This window comes from Mustelus asterias, chromosome 17 (assembly GCF_964213995.1).
Source record: "Mustelus asterias chromosome 17, sMusAst1.hap1.1, whole genome shotgun sequence".
Classification (NCBI taxonomy): domain Eukaryota; kingdom Metazoa; phylum Chordata; class Chondrichthyes; order Carcharhiniformes; family Triakidae; genus Mustelus; species Mustelus asterias.
The window spans coordinates 87,990,035-88,011,545 of NC_135817.1; the positions used below are offsets into that span (position 1 = coordinate 87,990,035).

Sequence of the window (21,511 nt, forward strand, 5' to 3'; positions counted from 1 at the left end):
CAGTGGGTTATTTATTTGACAGTTTATTTAGTCAGTGGGTTATTTATTTGACAGTTTAGTTAGTCAGTGGGTTATTTAGTCAGTGGGTTATTTATTTGACAGTTTATTTAGTCAGTGGGTTATTTATTTGACAGTTTAGTTAGTCAGTGGGTTATTTAGTCAGTGGGTTATTTAGTTGACAGTTTATTTAGTCAGTGGGTTAGTTAGTCAGTGGGTTAGTTAGTCAGTGGGTTATTTAGTTGACAGTTTAGTTAGTCAGTGGGTTATTTATTTGACAGTTTAGTTAGTCAGTGGGTTATTTAGTTGACAGTTTATTTAGTCAGTGGGTTAGTTAGTCAGTGGGTTAGTTAGTCAGTGGGTTAGGGGATGGGGTGCAGGTTTATTCACTCAGTCTGGCGGTGTCTGCTGTCCGCCCCCATCCTCCCGGCGGGAGGGAGCGGGTGAGTGCCGGGTTCGGTCCCTGGGTCTCCCGGTGCCGGTCCTACCTCCGCCGCAGCTCCTCGCTGTGCGGCTCCAGGGTCGGGTCGAGGTCCAGCAGCTCCTCGAGCCGCGCCTCCGCCGGCAACGCCGCCGCCATCTTAACAACAGGAGCTCGAATCGCAACCCGAGCAATCGAACCGAGGGGGAGAGAGACAGAGGGAGGGTATAGGGAAAGGGGGCGGGGCTAGCGAGGGGCGGGACTAGTGGGGGCGGGGCTAGTGAGGGGGCGGGGCTAGGAATGGGGATGGGCAAGGGGCGGGACGGGACGGGACGGGAGGGGCTAGTGAGGGGGCGGGACAGAGAGAGGGGGTGGGGCAGACGTAGAGAGGTTAGCAAGAAGAGGAGGGAGCAGACTGAGGAAGGTCTGGCAGCAGTGGGAAGGGGCTAAAAGGGGAAGTGGAGTAGGGGAGAAAAGGGGCTAAACTGGCAGGAGGTGTGAGGAAGAAGGGGAGTGGAGTGTAGGCACAAGAAGGGGAGAGGATGTATAGGAGTGGGACAGGTAGTGATTTGAGGGATTTGGGAGGGCGGAGCTGGGATGCAGAAGGAAAGTGAGGGGAGTGAACAAAGCAAGGGCTGGGATGGGATGAAATGGAGAACAGGAATGTGAGGCACAAACTGGGGTGGAGGACATGGTGAAATTCCTAACCCTCTCTCCACATTACAGCATGCTCTGCCAGGAAACATGACCATGTATCAACACATTGAGGGGGCAGTTTGAGTGCAAGCTGTAACCCGCAGGGGATAGCAGCAGGGGTCGAGAGGGAAGGTGCCATGTTAGAGGGTTTGATCTCTGGGGAAAGACATACGTATCTCATTAGTAATTTCATACTGTGCAAAGATCTGAGTCTGTGATCAAGGACAGTGACCTTCCCATTGCAGCCATTCACACGGGCTAACAGGTGTTTCCATTAGATCACACGATAAGTTCAGAATAGCAACCCTGCACTTTCTCATTGCAAAGCCTCTCTGCTTCTTAAACAGGCCGTGTCTTGGCATCAACAGCTACCCCTACTTTGCATCAGACAATGAGGAGAGTTTAAATAATATATGTCTTCTGAACTACCTTATCTACCTGTCCTGCTGCTTTCCGGGATCTTTGGACATAGAACCATAGAATCCTTACAGTGCAGAAAGAGGTCATCGGTCCATCGTGTCTGCACTGACTCTCCAAAACAGCATCTTACCCAGGCTCTCCCGTCCACCCTACCTCGTAATCCAGCGCATTTACCATAGCTAACCCACCAAACCTACACATTTTTGTGACATCTTTGCTGATGACACCACCATAGTGGGTTGGATCTCAAACAATGACGAGACAGGGTACAGGAATGAGATAGAGAATCTGGTGAACTGGTGCGGTGACAATAATCTCTCCCGCAATGTCAACAAAATGAAGGAGATTGTCATCGACTTCAGGAAGTGTAGTGGAGGACATGACCCTGTCTACATCAAGGGGGACAAAGTAGAAATGGTTGAGAGTTTCAAGTTTTTAGGTGTCCAGATCACCAAAAGCCTGACTGTTCCCCCCATGCCGACACTATAGTTAAGGAAGCCCACCGATACCTCTAATTTCTCAGGTGCCTAAGGAAATTCAGCATTCCCTCTACAACTCTCACCAATTTTTGCAGATGCACCATAGAAAGCATCCTTTCCACATGTATCACAGATTGGTACGGCTCCTGCTCTGACCAAGAATACAAGAAACTACAATGGGTTGTGAACATAGCCCAGTCCTTCATGCAAACCAGCCTCCCATCCATTGATTCCGTCTACACTTCTCGCTGCCTCAGGAAAAGCAGCCAGCATAATCAAGGACCCCATGCACCCCGGACGTTCTCTCTTCCACCTTCTTCCGTTGGGAAAAAGATACAAAAGTCTGAGGTCGCGCACCAACCAACTCAAGAGTAGCTTCTTCCCTGCTGCTGTCAGACTTTTGAATGGACCTACCTTATATTAAGTTGATTTTTCTCTGCACCCTAGCTATGACTGTAACACTACATTCTGCACCCTCTCCTTTCCTCCTCCCCTAGTATTGTATGAATGGTATGCTTTGTCTATAGCGCACACCAATTATTTTCACTGTATAGCAATAAATGTGACAATAATAAATCAAATCAAAGTAAGGGCCAATTTAGCATGGCCAATCCACCCAACCCGCACATCTTTGGACTGTGGGAGGAAACCGGAACACCCGGAGGAAACCCACACAGACACGGGGAGAACGTGCAGACTCCCCACAGGCACCCAAGGAATCGAAGGTCCTTGGAAGTGTGAGGCAGCATTGCATGTCCTCCAAGATCCTTCTGATCCTCTGTACATCCTAGCGTCTTGCCGTTCATTGTGTATTCCCTTGCTTTGTTAGTCCTCCCTAAATGCATCACCTCACACTTTTTAGGATTAAATATCATTTGCCATTGTTCTGCCAATCTGACCAGTCCATCTATATTGTCCTGTAATCTAAGGATTTCCTCCTTGTTATTTACCGCACCAGGAAAGGGTGATTTTATTGAGATTTATGATTTTTAGAAGAATTGATAAGGTGAATGGAGAGTACTGCTATAATAAAATCCTGCAGATGGAAATCTGAAATAAAAACAGAAAATGTGATAAAAAATCAGCAGCATCTATGGAGAGAGAGAGACACAGAATTAATGCCTGTGGTCCGTGTGACTCAACTGAAGAGAGGGAGAAATGTGATGGATTTCAGACTGTTTAAGAAGGGGTGGAGCAGTGGCGCAAAATAGCAGGTCAGTGATTGGTGGGAGCTGGGAGAGATTGCACAAAGATGTCACAGAACATTGGACAAAGAGAGTGGTAATGATGGTGTTAAAGACTAAAGTAGGTGCTGATAGGGTCATTAAGCCAAGATCGCAGAATGTGTTAATCGCAGAACAAGGGTCAGTGCTGTGTGAAAATAAAACTCAAGAACAAGTGGCAGATGGCCCTGTGGGGGAGGAGGGGGCATTGGAGTAAAAAGGGGGGGGTCAAGGTGGAGGAGAAAGGTTATGGTCTGAAGTTGTTGAACTCAGTATGAAGTCCAGAAGACTGAAAAGTGCCTAATCAGAAGGTGATATGCTGTTCCTCCTGTTTGCTTGGGCTTCACTGGAACATTGCAACAGGCCAAGGATGGATATGTGGTCATGAGAGCAAGATTTTAATTTAATTTAAAGTTTATTTATTCGTCACAGCTAAGGCTTACATTAACACTGCAATGAAGTTGCTATGAAATTCCCCTAGTCGCCACACCCCAGCGCCTGTTTGTGTCAATGCACCTAACTAGCATGTCTTTCAGACTATGGGAGGAAACCGGAGCACCCGGAGGAAACCACGCAGACACGGGGAGAATGTGCGAACTCCACACAGACAGTAACCCAAGGCCGGGAATCAAACCCAGGTCCCTGGCGCTGTGAGGCAGCAGTGCTAACCCACTGTGCCACCGTGCTGCCCATGGTGTGCTGAAATGGCAAGTGACAGGAAGCTTTGGGTCATGCTTGCGGACAGAGCGAAGGTGTTCCACAAAGCAGTCACCCAGTTTGTGTTTACTCTCCCCAGTATAGAGGGAGCAGCAAAAACAGTAAAGCAAATTGAAGGAGGTACAAGTGAAACACTGCTTCACCCGAAAGGAATGATTGGGGCCTTGGACAGTGAGGGGGGAAGAGATTAAGGGGCAAGTGTTACACCTTCTGAGATTGCATGGGAAGAGGTACTGCAGGAAGGGGATGAGAGATTGGGGATGATGGAGGAGTGGACTAGGGAGTCACAGATAGAACGGTCCCTGAGGAATGCTGACAGGTGCAGTGAGGGGAAGATGTGTTTAATGGTGGCATCTGGCTGGTGGGATGAAGAGTGAGAACAAGAGAGTCCCTATCCTGAAGTATGGGGACCGTCATCCTACAGTATAAATATCTTCCACTTTCTGTGCCTTTTTGCTTCGGCAAAGGGTCGTCTGGATTCAAAACGTCAGCTCTTTTTTCTCCTTACAGATGCTGCCAGATCTGCTGAGATTTTCCAGCATTTTCTCTTTTGGTTTCAGATTCCAGCATCCGCAGTAATTTGCTTTTATCCATTGGGACCCTGTCCTGCTTCTGGGAGGGAGGGGAAGGGGTGAGAGCAGAGGTGTGGGTGAGTTGTGCATCCTGTCACCCACAGTCGGGGGGGATCCTCGGTTCAGGAAACAGGAAACCATTTTGGAACAGATATGACAGAAGTGGGGAAACTGGGGAATGGGATCGAGTCCTTACAGGAAGTAAGGTGTGAGGAGCTGTAGCCAAGGTAGTTGTGGGGAGTTGGGGGTGGGTTTGTAATGAATAATGGTGGTCAGAGTATCACCAGAAATGGTCAAGGAAAGGAATTGTTGGTGGTGTGAAGGTGAGAGAGGTAGAAAATTCGAAGCAAAATTACTCAATGTTTCCACGTCCAGGTGAGAGCATGAAGCAGTGTTAAAGCAGTGATATAACAGGGAAGAGTTGTGGGAGGGAGCCTCAGAGGGCTGGAGCAAGGATTATTCCACATGTCCCACAAAAGGACAGATATAACTCATTAATTTCTGCTGGTGTGGTCTCCTGGGACAAGAGGAAATAACTTTTAGTCCAGAGCCAGAGCATTCAAGAAAGATATTCGGAAGCACGGCAAGGGTTAATATGGAGCCAAGCAGGTGATGGGGATTCGAATCCAGAGCAGTCATGGTTACACTGAATTGTAGAACAGACTTAAGGAACTGAATGGCCTATTCCTGTTCTATATTCATTTCCCCAGTGTCCGGGCCAACATTTACCCCCTCAACTGTCATCATTACCACAGGAAGTAGTTGATGCCAAAACATTAATGCATTCAAGAGGCGGCTGGATATAGCACTTGGGGTGAATGGGATCAAAGGTTATGGGGAGAAAGCAGGATTAGGCTATTGAGTTGGATGATCAGCCATGATAATGATGAATGTCTAAAGGGACGATTCTTTAAAACAGAGATGAGGAAGAATTTCTTCAGCCAGAGAGTGGTGAATCTCTTTGCCGCAAAAGACTGTGGAAGCCAGGTCATTGAGTGTCTTTAAGAATATGATAGATAGGTTCTTGATTAATAAGGGGATCAGGGGTTATGGGGAAAAGGCAGTAGAATGGGGATGAGAAAAATATCAGCTATGATTGAATGGCCTAATTCTGCTCCTTTGTCTTATGGTCTAATGGCAGAACAGGCTCAAAGGGCCAAATGGCCTCCTCCTGCTCCTGTCTTCTATGTTTCTATGTATCACTAAAAGAGATTACCTGATCATTGTCACATTGGCTTCTGTATCGGCTTGCTCTGTGCAAATTGGTTCTGCAGACATTATATTGTAACAGTGATGACAATTCAAAAAGTACTTCATTAGCTGGTATTGTTCTCAGATGTTCTGAGATTGGCACTATATAAATGCAACATCTACCCTTTCTTTTACTGTCTAATGTTCTGAAGAACAATAGTCTGGCAGCCAGGATCATGGTTGTAATCCCAGGTGCAGCAACACCTGGTTAACATTCAAACTTGGGTTGATAAGAAGCAAGTCATGTTCACACTACACACATACTAGGCAATGGCCACCATCAGCTTTATTTGAAACATAAAAGATCCTGAGGTGGCTTGACAGGTATTTGCGGAGCAGATGTTTCTCTTTCTAGGGGTGTCTAGAACTAGGGAACACAGTTTAAAAAGTAGGGATCTCCAATTTAAGATGTGGAGATGCCGGTATTGGACTGGGGTGGGCACAGTAAGAAGTCTCACAACACCAGGTTAAAATCCAACAGGTTTATTTGGAATCAATTGAGACAATTCACACCTTTTTAACCAGTGATTATCCCTCTCTCCACGCACACTGTTCGTACCTGTAAAGACTTGATTACCTGTAAAGACTCGCATTCCAACCATTCTTCACATTCTAATCTGTAATTATCTTGTAATTGTGTAGTGATCCATTTTGGCAGATCCAATGGGATGGAGCAGCAGTATAAAATGAAGGGTACCATTCTTAGCAGTGTAGAGGATCAGAAGGACCTTGGGGTCCGGGTCCATAGGACTCTTAAATCGGCCTCGCAGGTGGAGGATGCGGTCAAGAAGGCGTATGGCGTACTAGCCTTCATTAATCGAGGGATTGAGTTTAGGAGTCGGGAGATAATGCTGCAGCTTTATAGGACCCTGGTTAGACCCCACTTGGAGTACTGCGCGCAGTTCTGGTCACCTCATTACAGGAAAGATGTTGAAGCCATTGAAAGGGTGCAGAGGAGATTTACAAGGATGTTGCCTGGATTGGGGGGCATGCCTTATGAGGATAGGTTGAGGGAGCTTGGTCTCTTCTCCCTGGAGAGACGAAGGATGAGAGGTGACCTGATAGAGGTTTACAAGATGTTGAGGGGTCTGGATAGGGTGGACTCTCAGAGGCTATTTCCAAGGGCTGAAATGGTTGCTACGAGAGGACACAGGTTTAAGGTGCTGGGGGGTAGGTACAGGGGGGATGTCAGGGGTAAGTTTTTCACTCAGAGGGTGGTGGGTGAGTGGAATCGGCTGACGTCGGTGGTGGTGGAGGCAAACTCGTTGGGGTCTTTTAAGAGACTTCTGGATGAGTACATGGGATTTAATGGGATTGAGGGCTATAGATAGGCCTAGAGGTGGGGATGTGATCGGCGCAACTTGTGGGCCGAAGGGCCTGTTTGTGCTGTGACTTTCTATGTTCTATGTTCTATGTTCTAATTGCTTCTTTGCCTATATATGCCGTGTTTGTGAACTAACCTCCACTCACCTGGTGAAGGAACAGTGCTCCGAAATCTCGTGATTCCACATAAACCTGTTGGACTTTAACCTGGTGTTGTGAGACTTCTTACTGTGCCCCATTTAAGACTGAGATGAGGGTCATTAGCCTTTGGAATTCTCTTCCATAGAGAGCAGTGGAGGCTGGCTCAGTGAATATATTCAAGGCTGCGTTCGACAGATTTTTGATTGACAAGGGAGACAAGGGTTATGAGATGGAGGACAGCAGGATGGAGTTGAGGACACAATCAGATCAGCCATGACATATCGAATGGCTGAGCAGCCAGGAGTAGTCCAGGAGAATTGAACACTCCTATTTGTGTTTCTTTTGTTCTTGTGTTCTCCAACAAGACAGAACCTAAGCATCATCCCTCGCTATTCAAAGGCATTGCCGTCATCACACGCCCACCATCAAAATCCTGGGGTTACCATTGACCAGAAACCTAAGTAAATCAGCCATACTAGAGCAGGTCAGAGGCTGGGAATTCTGGGGCAAGTAACCCACCTCCTGACTTCCCAAAGCCTGCTCACTATTGACAAGGCACAAGTCAGGAATCTGATGGAATATTTTCCACTTACCTGGATGAATGCAGCTCCAACAACACACATGATCTTCAACTCTATCTGGGAGAAAGCATCCCCACTTTATCAGCACCCAATCCACCACCTTCAACATTCACTCCCTCCATCATCAACACGCAGTGGCTGCAGTTTGTATTATCGACACAATGCACTGCAGCAACTCACCAAGCTTCCTTCAACAGCATCTTCCAAACCCAAGACACCCACTACCTAGAAGAAATGGGTAGCAGATGAATGGGAACCACCTCCTGTAAATTCCCCTCGAAATCACACATATCCTGACTTACAACTCGGAATCCCTCACGAACAGCACTGCGAGTGTATCTACACATGCAACACACAACAACATGGTGTACCAAGGACGTTTAGGCATGGGCAATAAATGCTGGCCTTGTCAGTGACGCCACATCCTCTGAATGCATAAATAAATGTACAGGCTGGCTCTGTTCTCCAAATGGGGTATGACCAGAGGCTTAACAGCCTCAGAAGTACATCCCTGCTCTTGTATTCTAACCCTCTTGACATGAATGCTAACATTGCATTTACCTGCCTAACTGCCGAACTAACCTACACATTAACCTTAACAGAATCTTGAACAATGACTCCCAAGTCCCTTTGTGTTTCTGATTTCCTCAGCATTTTCCCATTTAGAAAATAGTCTCTGCCTCCATTCCTCCTTCCAAAGTGCATAACGTCACACTTTTCCACATTGTATTCCATCTGCCACTTCTTTGCCCACTCTCCTAACCTGTCCAAGTCCTTCTGCAGCCCCCCTGCTTCCACAATACTATCTGCCCCTCGACATATCTTTGCAACTTAGCAACAGTGCCTTCAGTTCCTTCCTCCAAATCGTTAATGTATATTGTGAAAAGTTGTGGTCCCAGCACAGACCCCTGAGACGCACCACTAGTCACCGGCTGCCATCCTGAAAAAGACCCTTTTATCCCCACTCTCTGCCTTCTGCCAGTCAGCCAATCCTCTATCCATGCCAGGATCGTACCATTAACACCATGGGCACTTAACTTATTTAACAGTCTCCTATGCGGCACCTTGTCAAAGGCCTTCTGGAAATCTCAATCAATCACATCAACTGGTTCTCCTTTATCTAACTTCCTTGTTACCTCCTCAAAGAACTCTAACAGATTTGTCAGACATGACCTCCCCTTGACAAATCCATGCTGACTCAGTCCTGTTTTATCATGCACTTCCAAGTACTCTGCGATCTCATCTTTAATAATGGACTCTAAAATCTTGCCAATGACCAAAGTCAGGCTAACCGGCCTATAATTTCCCATCTGCTGCCTCCCTCCCTTCTGAAACAGCGGTGTTACATTAGCTACTTTCCAGTCCTCTGGGACCCTCCCTGCCTCCAGTAATTCCTGAAAGATCACCACCAATGAATCCACAATTTCCTCAGCTATCTCTTAGAACCCTGGGGTGTAGTACATCCGGTCCAGGTGATTTATCCACTTTCAGACTTTCCCCAGAACCTTCTCCTTAGTGATGGCCACTACACCCATCTGTGCCCCCTGGAGCTCTGGTATGCAGGAATATAGGCCAAACGCAGGCAGTTGGGACTCGCTCAGTGGTTAAAAAAAGGGGCAGCATGGACAAGTTGGGCCAAAGGGCTTGTTTCCATGCTGTAAATCTCTGTAACTCTATGACTCTATTTTTCATAGAATGACTATGAATGACTCTGTGACTCTAGGTATTGCACTGCCTTCCAGACTCATCATTGAGTCCAATAATTTCCCTGTTATTTGCTTTTTCTATTTTTGCTTTCAGATCTTTGCTTTCAGACCACAGCTGTTCAACATCCTGCCATTCACACCTCCTCTAGCCACACCCTCTGTCTCTTTACTTGTCTCTTCACCGCTCCCTTTGACCCTGCACCTCCAAATCTGCTGTCATTTAATCTCGCCTGTCTTCTAACCGATTTCAGACCTCTTTTGTTCTTCTTCCCACACTCCCTCCCACTTTTATCTTGATTAAAACCTGTAACATTTCCCGACTCTTCCCAGTTTTGATGGAACTTTAACTCTACTTTCCTCTGTAGATGCTGGGTTTTTCTGTTTTTATTTCAGATTTGCAGCATCCACACTATTTGATTTTTGATGTTGTTGAACCAGCCCTGCGAAGGAATAAAATGATAAGAACTGGTTGAAATTCCAAAGAGACAGAAGGCCGTGTGTTTTATTGAATTGTTTGTTCTAACCTGACCTTCATATGGTTACTGTGAATCCCCAGAGGTAACAGGCAGGGTCAGAATGAAACTGGAAATTCTAGAAATACTCGGTCTGAGTCTGGCCACAGACGTCACTGAATCTTAAGGTCAGATCTTTTGGATTATTCATGGGGGAGGCTGTGTTAATCACACGAGGCACCGAGACTACAATAAAATATCAGGGGACAATTAGAACTCTGCACAGTGTCCTCACTGCTTCCCTGGAATAGGAATGTGTGTTCATTAGGTAACAGCAACTTCCAGTTCTGGTGCACTCATTACCGATGAGGGGAGACCTCGGAGCATTTCACAGGGCTACAGAGAGTGTGCAGGCAATAGGCAGAAGGGAAGAATATGAACAGGTAAGTAGGTGATGGCTTCCCAGAGCAAATTGGTGAGCGGGCAGATTGCAGGAATTTGCGGATGAACAGTTTGCAACTTCACAGCCAACTCCTTCAGCTGGCAACTTGTCTCTCAACCATAAGACCAGAAGACCATAAGACATAGGAGCAGAATTAGGCCACTCGGCCCATCGAGTCTGCTCCACCATTCAATCTGATATTTTTCTCATCCCTTTTCCCCATAACCCCCGATCCCCTTATTAATCAAGAACCTATCTATCTCTCTCTTAAAGACGCTCAGTGACCTCGCCTCCACAGCCTTCTATGGCAAAGAGTTCCACAGATTCACCGCTCTCTGGCTGAAGAAATTCCTCCTCATCTCTGTTTAAAGGATCGTCCCTTTAGCCTGAGGTTGTGCCCTCTGGTTCTAGTTTTTCCTACTAGTGGAAACATCCTCTCCACATTTTCTTCAGCTTCTCATTGCCAAAAAGTAGTACCGAGCCTATTAAAGCCTTCATAAGATGCCATTAGGGATACTGGGTGCGGCAGTGGCATTGGGGGCATTACTACTGGGCAAGTAACATCCCAGAAATCGCTGTAAATCAGGAATTGGACAGGAGGGTGGACCACAAGGAAACTACAATCTGCAGGGAAGTGATATTGGGCAAATTGTTGGGGCTGTGGGCTGACAAATCCCTGGGTCCTGATAGACTTCATCCTCGGGGCTTAAAATAAATGGTTAGTGTGATAGTTTTCCAAAACTCCCTAGATTCCGGGAAGGTCCTATTAGATTGAAAGATTGCAAAGGTAACTCCTTTATTCAGAAGGAGAGGGAGACAGAAAGGATAAGACTGCAGGTCAGTTGGCTTCACACCTGTCACAGGGAAATGCTGGAAGCTATTATTAAAGCTGTTATAGCATGGCACTTAGAAAGATTCAAGGTAATCAGGCAGAGTCAGCATGATGTTGTGAAAGGAAAATTATGAGTGAGTTTCCCTGGTCTCCCAGCTGCATGTTTCCCGCCAGCGGAAGGTGGTGTGCTGTTTGCGAGCAGCAGGATTCTCCGGTCACGCCGTTGTCAATGGGAATTCCCATTCCGGCGGGAAACCTGCGGGTGGGGTGCGCTGCCAGTGGGACTGGAGAATTCCAGCCAAATTAACCAGTTTATTGAAGTTCCTTGAAGAAGTAATCTGTGCTGTGGATAAAGGGGAAATGGTGGACGGACTGTACTCAGATTTTCAGAAGGCATTTGATAAGGTGCCACATCAAAGGTCATTGTGTAAAATAAAAGCTCATGGGGTAGGGAGTATTGGCAGAGATAGAAGATTGGCTAACAGGAAACAGAGTAGGCATAAATGGGTCATTTTCTGGTTGGCAAGATGTAAGAAGTGGTGTGCCACAGGGATCAGTGCTGGAATTTCAACTGTTTATAATTTATATAAATGACTTGGATGAAGGGACTGATGGTATGTCATTGAGTCATAGAGGTTTACAGCATGGAAACAGGCCCTTCAGCCCAACTTGTCCGTGCCGCCCTTTATTTTTTAAACCCCTAAGCTAATCCCAATTGCCCGTATTTGGCCCATTTCCCTCTATACCCATTGTACCCATGTAACTATCTAAATGCTTTTTAAAAAACAAAATTGTACTCGTCTCTACTACTACCTCTGGCAGCTTGTTCCAGACACCCACCGCCCTCTCTGTGAAATAATTGCCCCTCTGGACACTTTTGTATCTCTCCCCTCTCACCTTAAACCGATGCCCTCTAGTTTTAGACTCCCCTACCTTTGGGAAAAGATATTGACTATCTAGCTGATCTGTGCCCCTCATTATTTTATAGACCTCTGTAAGATCACCCCTCAGCCTCCTATGCTCCAGTCTATCCAGCCTCTCCTTATAACTCAAATCATCAAGTCCCGGTAGCATCCTAGTAAATCTTTTCTGCACTCTTTCTCGTTGAATAATATCTTTTCTATAATAGGGTGACCAGAACCGTACACAGTATTCTAAGTGTGGCCTTACCAATGTCTTGTGCAACTTCAATAAGAAGTCCCAACCCCTGTATTCAATGTTCTGACCGATGAAACCAAGCATGCTGAATGCCTTCTTCACCACTCTGTCCACCTGTGACTCCACATTCAAGGAGCTATGGACATGTACCCCGAGATCTGTTTGTTCTGTAACTCTCCCCAATGCCCTACCATTAACTGAGTAAGTCCTGCCCTGGTTCAAACTACCAAAATGCTGCTAAATTTGCTGATAGTACAAAGATAGGTAGGAAATAAATTGTGAAAAGACCATAAAGAGGCTACTAAGGGCCATAGATAGGTTGTGAATGGAGAAAAAATCTGGCAAATGGAGCATAATGTGGGAAAATGTGAAATTGTCCATTTTGGCAGGAAAAATAAAATGGAAGCTTATTATTTAAATGGTGAGAGATCACAGAGCTCTGAGATACCGAGGGATCTGGGTGTCATAGCGAATGGATCACAAAAGATTAGTGTACAGGGAAAGCAAGAAATTAGAAAAGCTAACAGCAAGTTATTATTTATTGTGAGAGGAATTGAATATAAAAGTAGGGTGGTCATCTATCCTTCAGTTATACAGGGCATTGGGGAGGCCACATCTGGAATATTGTACAGTATCGGTCACCTTACTTAAGGAAGGATATAAATGTGTCGGAAGCAGTTTAGAGTAGGTTTACTGGACTAATTCCCTTCATTGACAGGTTGTGTTATGAGGAAAGGTTGGAAAGGCTGGGCTTGTATCAACTGGAGTTTAGAAGAGGCAACTTGATTGAAACATGTAAGATCCTGAGGTGCCTTGATAGGATGGAATTGGAGAGGACATTTCCTCTTGTGAGAGAATTTCAAACTGGAGGTCACTGTTTAAAAATAAGGAGTTGGTCATTTAGGATTGAGGTAAGGATAAATTCTTTTACCTCAGAGGGTTGTGAGTCTCTCGAACTTTCTTCCTCAAAAGGCAGTGGAAGCAGAGTATTGAATACCGTTCAGAAAGAGTAGATAAGCAAAGGGGTGAAAGGTTATCAGGGGTAGGCAGGAATGTGGAGTTGAAGTTACAATCAGAGCAGCCATGAATGGCGGAGCATGTTTGATGGGCCGAGTGGCCTAATCCTGCCCCTAATTCATTTGACACGACCAGTTCCCACACTGAGAGAAGACTACACTGTCAGAGGTCCTATCTTTCCTCTAACTAGGAGTAAAGGATCCCATGGCATTATCTTGAAGAAGAGAAAGGGGATTGTCCCTGTTGTCTTGGGCCGATATTTGTTCTTCAACTAAAACTCTTGATCAGATGATCTGGTCATTATCACATTGCTGTTTGTGAGATTTGGCTTGCACAGGTTTCACACATACAACAGTGATTACGGCACAGATTTTATTCCCGGTCTGACTGCTCACCTGACCAGTAAAAATTGCTGCCTGCAGGTTGGATTTCCACTTTGAGGAGGCAAGTCGGGCCCACCACCCACAGAACCAGCGCAGGTGCTGCCAGGTGTGGAGGTGGGCTGGGTGGATGCCCTGTCTCTGTGTTCTGGCACTGAGTGAAGTAAGTAGAAAAAAAGATAAAACAAAGGAGGGGATCAAAATGAGGTGACTGAGAGTGAGGAAGGTAGCTCGCAAACAGAGAAGGGTTATAGGCAGTGCAAGAGGGCGGATGGACAGGGAATAGAGAAGGGGAGAGCTCAGACCAAAGGATTGAGATGTGTTTACTTTAATGCCAGGAGTAAAGTGAATAAAGGGGAGGAGCTCAGAGCGTGGATCGATGCCTGGAAGTGTGATGTGGTGGCCATTACGGAGACTTGGATGTCTCAGGGACAGGACTGGATACTCCAGGTGCCGGGATTCAGATGTTTCAGGAAGGACAGGGAGGGAGACAAGAGAGGGGGTGGAGTGGCACTGCTGATCAGGGATAGTGTCACAGCTGTAGAGAAGGTGTATGCTGTGGAGGGATTGTCCACCGAGTCTCTGTGGGTGGAAGTTCAGAGTGGGAAGGGACCGGTCACTTTGCTGGGAGTTTTCTACAGGCCGCCCAATAGTAACAGGGAGGTGGAGGAGCAGATAGGGAAACAGATCCTGGAGAGTTGCAGTAATAGCAGAGTTGTTGTGATGGGAGACTTTAATTTCCCAAACATAGATTGGAATATCCCTAGGGTAAGGGGATTGGATGGGGAAGAGTTTGTTAGGTGTGTTCAGGAGGGTTTCCTGACACAGCATGTGGACAAGCCTACAAGGGGAGAGGCTGTACTTGATCTGATACTGACCAATGAACCTGGACAGGTGTCAGATCTCTCAGTGGGAGAGCATCTTGGGGATAGCGATCATAACTCTATCTCCTTTAGGCTTGCATTGGAAAAAGAGAGGATCAGGCAAGCTAGGAAAGTGTTTATATGGAGTAAGGGGAAACATGAAGACATTAGACAGCAAATTAGAGGAGTAAATTGGAAGGAGGTATTCTCGGGGAAATGTACTGAAGAGAGGTGGCAGTTTTTCAAGGAATGTCTGTCTAGAGTTCTACAGGACAATGTTCCGAGCAGACAGGGAGGTGTTGGTCGGCTAAAGGAACCGTGGTGCACGAAAGCTGTGCAGGACCTAGTTGAGAAGAAAAGGAAAGCATACAAAAGGCTCAGGGAGCTTGGCGAAGATAGGGATTTAGAAGAGTATACGGCTTGTAGGAAGGGAGTAAAGAAGGAAATTAGGAGAGCCAGAAGGGGTCACGAGAAGGCCCTGGCAGGTAGGAATAAGGAGAACCCTAAGGCGTTCTATAAATATGTGAAGAGTAAAAGGATGAGACGTGACGGAATAGGGCCTATAAAAGGTGAAGGCGGGAAAATCTGTACGGAACCAGTAGAAATGGCAGAGGTGCTCAATGAGTATTTTGCCTCGGTTTTCACAGAGGAGAAGGACCTGGGTGGATGTACTGTGGGCGTGCGGTGGACTGAAAGGATTGAGTATGTGGACTTTAACAAAGAGGTTGTGCTGGAATCTTTGAATGGCATCAAGATAGATAAGTCGCCAGGTCCGGATGGGATGTAACCCAGGTTACTGTGGGAGGCAAGGGAGGAGATTGCAGAGCCTCTGGTGATGATCTTTGCGTTGTCGATGGAGACGGGAGAGGTGCCAGAGGATTGGAGGATTGCGGATGTGGTTCCTATTTTCAAGAAGGGGAATAGGGATAGCCCAGGTAATTACCGACCGGTGAGTCTAACCTCAGTGGTTGGTAAACTGATGGAGAAGATCCTGAGGGACAGGATATATGAGCATTTAGAGAGGTTTAGTATGCTCAAGAATACTCAGCATGGCTTTGTCAAGGGCAGACCGTGCCTTACGAGCCTGGTGGAGTTCTTCGAAAATGTGACTAAACACGTTGACGAAGGGAAGGCGGTAGATGTGGTTTATATGGATTTTAGCAAGGCGTTCGATAAGGTCTCCCATGCAAGGCTTCTAGAAAAAGTGAGAGGGCATGGGATCCAAGGGGCTGCTGCCCGGTGGATCCAGAACTGGCTTGCCCAAAGGAGGCAGAGAGTGGGTATAGATGGGTCTTTTTCTAAATGGAGGTCGGTCACCAGTGGTGTGCCCCAGGGATCTGTTCTGGGACCCTTGCTGTTTGTCATTTTCATAAATGACTTGGATGAGGAAGCGGAGGGATGGGTTGGTAAGTTTGCCGATGACACGAAGGTTGGTGGGGTTATGGATAGTCTGGAGGGATGTCAGAAGTTACAGAGGGACATAGATAGGATGCAAGACTGGGCGGACAAGTGACAGATGGACTTCAACCCAGATAAATGCGTTGTGGTCCATTTTGGTAGGTCAAATGGGATGAAGGAGTACAATATTAAGGGAAAGACTCTTAGTAATGTAGAGGATCAGAAGGACCTTGGGGTCCGGGTCCATAGGACTCTGAAATCGGCCCCGCAGGTGGAGGAGGTGGTTAAGAAGGCGTGTGGTGTGCTGGCCTTTATCAATCGAGGGATTGAGTTTAGGAGTCCGGGGATAATGATGCAGCTATATAAGACCCTCGTTAGACCCCACTTGGAGTACTGTGCTCAGTTCTGGGCGCCTCACTATAGGAAGGATGTGGAAAAGATTGAAAGGGTGCAGAAGAGATTTACAAGGATGTTGCCTGGATTGAGCGGCATGCCTTATGAGGATAGGCTGAGGGAGCTCGGTCTTTTCTCCTTGGAGAGACGAAGGATGAGAGGAGACCTAATAGAGGTGCAAAAGATGTTGAGAGGCATAGATCGGGTGGACTCTCAGAGGCTTTTTCCCAGGGTGGGAATGTCTGCTACGAGAGGACACAGGTTTAAGGTGCTGGGGGGTAGGGACAGGGGAGATGTTGGGGGTAAGTTTTTCACACAGAGGGTGGTGGGCGAGTGGAATCGGCTGCCGTCAGTGGTGGTGGAGGCGAACTCAATAGGGTCTTTTAAGAGACTCCTGGATGAGTACGTGGAGCGTAATAGGATGGAGGGTTATAGGTAGGTCTAGAAGGTAGGGATGTGTTCGGCACAACTTGTGAGCCAAAGGGCCTTTTTGTGCTGTAGTTTTTCTATGTTTCTATGTAAAAAAATCAACCTCTCAGACCTCACCCCTCACATTGCACACACTCCCCATGCTACCCCAGGCCCCCTACACCCCCACAGCCTCTTGCCTCTTTATAGCCCTGATGACAACACTGTGCCAACTCATGCCAACCCATATGTCCTACCCACCAACCTTTGCCTTTACCCCCTCCATGCTTTATCCCCCTCCTCTGACAGCCCCTTGACAGTTTGACAGTTCTTTGACAGCTGGACAGTTCTTCACCAGCTGGACAGCTCTTAACAGCTCTTTGAAGGCTGGGATGTTCTTTGACAACTGGGCAGTTCCAATGAGTTGGTGCATAATCATGTTCACTTTTAACAATCCCAAAGGGTGCCTTACCTCTCCCAAAAGCGTCCCAGGGCCAGACCCAAAGGGGTACCTTAACTCTCTAAATGGTTACATGGTTTTCCTTGCAATTCTGCACACTTTTTGTTTCACACTCCTCGTCTACCAAAACCCCACTTTAACAATTCAAATGGCCAACTGCCTAAATAAACTGTGCATGTGTGAATCCAGCACTGATTCCAGTTCCACCCCCATGAGGATCCAAAAGATTCGGGGGCAGGGTTTATCATTTGCAGCCTTTCATAGAATCACAGAATCTACAGTGCAGAGGGAGGCCATTTGGTCCATCGAGCCTGCACCGACAATAGTCCCGCTGAGGTCCTATCCCTATCACCCTCCTAATCCCCCTGATACTAAGGGGCAATTTAGCATGGCCAATCAACCTAACCCGCACATCTTTGGACTGTGAGAGGAAACCGGAGCACCCGGAGGAAACCCACGCAGACACGGGGGAATGTGCAAACTCCACACAGACAGTGACCCGAGGCTGGAATTGAACCCAGGTCCCTGGTGCTGTGAGGCAGCAGTGCTAACCACTGTGCCACCGTGCCACCCATATCCCAGCAAAACCAGCCATATCTTGGGTTTCCATTATGATAGAAAGCCTCCTTGGCACAAATCTCGGTCTAAATTTCACAAAGTCCTTCATTGGCTGAGAAGTATTTTGAGACATTCTGAGGTCACGAAAGGCAGGACAGAAATGTAATTTCTTTTGCTACACTTGCATGATCTGGATGAGTAGGAGATGCTGAGGAGGATGTGAAGGAACTGCGAATCCATCTTAGTTTACAAGATAAGGGAGTGTGTAATCTGAGACATGCATATAGGATTCTATCCTCTCACCTACAACAGAACGTATCACAGCCTTTCACTATTTCAAACCGCGTTAAGTTTCTACTGCACAATTCTGTTGCTGATGTTGCTGATCTGGATCATTATGTTTCACCCACACTGTGTCTGTATACCACACACAGAGTAGATTCAACATCATCCCCAAAGAGTCTGACTTCAAATAGAGGGACTATTTCTAATGGAACAGAGAAGGTTATGGGAAGAATTAACTGAATTCACCAAAATTATGAAGCGTTTTCACACAGTGAACTAAAAAAGGCAATTTAATTTAACTGTGGAGGAAATACTGAAGAATCAACAAGTTGGAACAGCCACTTAGAACATACAGGAAGAACTGAGGAGAAATTGCTTTCTTTACAGCATTGTTAAGTGTACGGGATTCTGAGCATAAAGCAAAGATCGATAAGGCGGTCAAGAAGGCATATGGGATACTTGCCGAGGTGCTGAATATAAGAGCAGGGAGGTTATGATGGAGCTGTATAAAATGCTTGTTAGGCCACAGCTCGAGTACTGTATGCAATTCTGGTCACCACATTTTAGGAAGGGTGTGATTGCACTCGAGGAAGGGTGTGGAGGAGATTCACCAGGATGTTGGCTGGATAGGCTTTAGCAATCATCCCTCAGTCTGTTTCCTCTTCAACTATCAGCCTTTTCCTTGGCTGTGTGACTGAACCTTACAACCAGTTTGAGATTGGGAACACACAGCTATAATGGCGAGGGCAAAGGTAATTTATTTTAGTCACAGGGGGACCTAAGTGTTGATGGTGGAATTTCATTTGCTGCAGAAGGACAAACATTTCTTCATCTGATACCGATTTCGAGGATCTTTGAAGGGAAAACATGAAGGAAGGCTGGATAGGCTGGATAAGCTTTGCCAAAGGATCGTCTGGACTCAAAACGTCAGCACTTTACTCTCCTTACAGATGCTGCCAGACCTGCTGAGATTTTCCAGCGTTTTCTCTTTTGGATAGGCTAGGATTATTTTCCTTGGAGGAGAGGAGGCTGAGGGGGGACCTAATCGAGGTGTACAAGAAACAGAGGCAAACAAAGAGCAATGAGGAGAGACCATTGGGGTTTATTTTACATTGCTCTTGCCAAATGCCAGTATGGATGTGATGGACTGAATGGCCACCTTCTGTGCTATATACGTCTATAGTTCTATTGCTACATTCCGGACTTTGCACCTTTCCCACTTATTCCTTTCCCTTCTGAGACGTGTATTTATCTCACCGGTCTCACTCTGATTGGATTGATGTGTTTTCCCTTCAAAGGTCCTCGAAATCGGTATCAGATGAAGAAATGTTTGTCCTTCTGCAGCAAATGAAATTCCACCATCAGCACTTAGGTCCCCCTGTGACTAAACTAAATTACCTTTGCCCTCGCCATGTCATTATAGCTGTGTGTTCCCAATCTCAGACTGGCTGTAAGGTTCAGTCACACAGCCAAGGAAAAGGCTGATAGTTGAAGAGGGAACAGACTGAGGGATGATTGCTTAAGGCCTTTATAAGTGTGAAAGGCTTAGATAGATAGAGGAGTCTGAATTTTTATCCTCAAAGTTGTTAGCACGAGTCAAGGAAATTCCCGGCTCAGCCTACCTCGGGAGAAAATGTCAGGAAAAACGGGATCTTCTTTGTAGGTGGCGGGTGTGGGCTGGAGCCAGGCCAGTGGACCCAGGAAGGAGTCCAGAGACAGTCACAGAGGCTGCTGGGTGTGGAGGGGGCTGTTAAAAAGGTCCACCTCAGAGTTGTGAGGCTTTGCCTCAGATACAATGTAAGATTAAGAGTCATAGAAACCATAGGAACCCTACAGTGCAGAAGGAGGCCATTCAGCCCATCGAGTCTGCACCGGCCACAATCCCACCCAGACCCGATCCTCATAACCCCATACATTTACCCGCTAACCTCTCTAACCTACACATCCCGGGACACTAAGGGGCAATTTAGCTTGGCCAATCAACCTCATGACACAAAATTGGCAGGACTTGCAGATAGTGAGGAGCATTGTCAGAGGCTACAGAAGGATATAGATAGGCTGGAAATTTGGGCAAAGAAATGGCAGATGGAGTTCAATCCTGATTAATGCAAAGTGATGCATTTTGGTAGAAATAATGTAGGGAGGAGCTATACGATAAATGGCAGAACCATAAAGGGTGTAGATACGCAGAGGGACCTGGGTGTGCAAGTCCACAGATCCTTGAAGGTGACGTCACAGGTGGAGAAGGTGGTGAAGAAGGCATATGGCATCCTTGCCTTTATAGAACGGGGCATAGAGTATAAAAGTTGGGGTCTGATGTTGCAGATGTATAGAACGTTGGTTCTGCCGCATTTGGAATACTGCGTCCAGTTCTGGTCGCCACACTACCAGAAGGACGTGGAGGCTTTGGAGAGAGTACAGAGGAGGTTTACCAGGATGTTGCCTGGTATGGAGGGGCTTAGTTATGAGGAGAGATTGGGTAAACTGGGGTTGTTCTCCCTGGAAAGACGGAGGATGAGGGGAGACTTAATAGAGGTGTATAAAATTATGAAAGGCATAGATAGGGTGAACGGTGGGAAGCTTTTCCCCGGGTCGGTGGTGACGTTCACGAGGGGTCATAGGTTCAAGGTGAAGGGGGGGAGGTTTAACACAGATATCAGAAGGACATATTTTACACAGAGGGTGGTGGGGGCCTGGAATGCGCTGCCAGGCAAGGTGGTGGAGGCGGACACACTGGGAACGTTTAAGACTTATCCATATGAACGGAGTGGGAATGGAGGGATACAAAAGAATGGTCTAGTTTGGACCAGGGAGCGGCACGGGTTTGGAGGGCTGAAGGGCCTGTTCCTGTGCTGTATTGGTCTTTGTTCTTTGTTCTAACCCGCACATCTTTGGAGCGTGAGAGGGAACCGGAGCACCCGGACGAAACCCACGCAGACAACGTGCAAACTCCACACAGACAGTGACCCAAGCCGGGAATTGAACCTGAGTCCCTGGAGCTGTGAAGCAGCAGTGCTAACCACTGTGCTGCCGGGCCGCCCTAAGGCTCTCTAGCCCTCACTCTCATGTCCCCTCAGCCCACACCCTTTCTATGCCATCTCATTTGACCCCACCCACCCCCATTGGCCCCTCATTCCCCTCATGCTAATCACTTCCATTTCCATTCACCCGCTAAACATGTATGAAGACAATGAACTCTATTAGATGTGTCAAAGAAAGGTTTTTATAAAAAACATTCATTAACGACTTTTCACTTTCTGAAAAAAACTCCTACAAGTGTCAATAATCTTTTAAAGTATCAATAGCTGAAACTGCAAAGATTTGAACCCTCTTTATCT

The 21,511-nt window shown here is 46.8% G+C and overlaps 1 protein-coding gene across 3 annotated transcripts in view; it reads right to left on the reverse strand.

Moving 5' to 3' along the window:
• Positions 1-641, reverse strand: part of gbe1b (glucan (1,4-alpha-), branching enzyme 1b) — a 580,146-nt gene extending 579,505 nt beyond the window's left edge. For 2 of the 3 annotated variants that reach the window (XM_078233069.1, XM_078233067.1), the window contains exon 1: positions 486-641. In XM_078233069.1, the coding sequence (XP_078089195.1) occupies positions 486-577 (92 nt within the window). In that variant the 5' untranslated portion in view covers positions 578-641. Of the gene's footprint in view, positions 1-387 lie in introns of all 3 variants that reach the window. The other variant, XM_078233068.1, reaches the window with a different exon arrangement.
• Between the last annotated feature and the right edge of the window lie 20,870 nt (positions 642-21,511).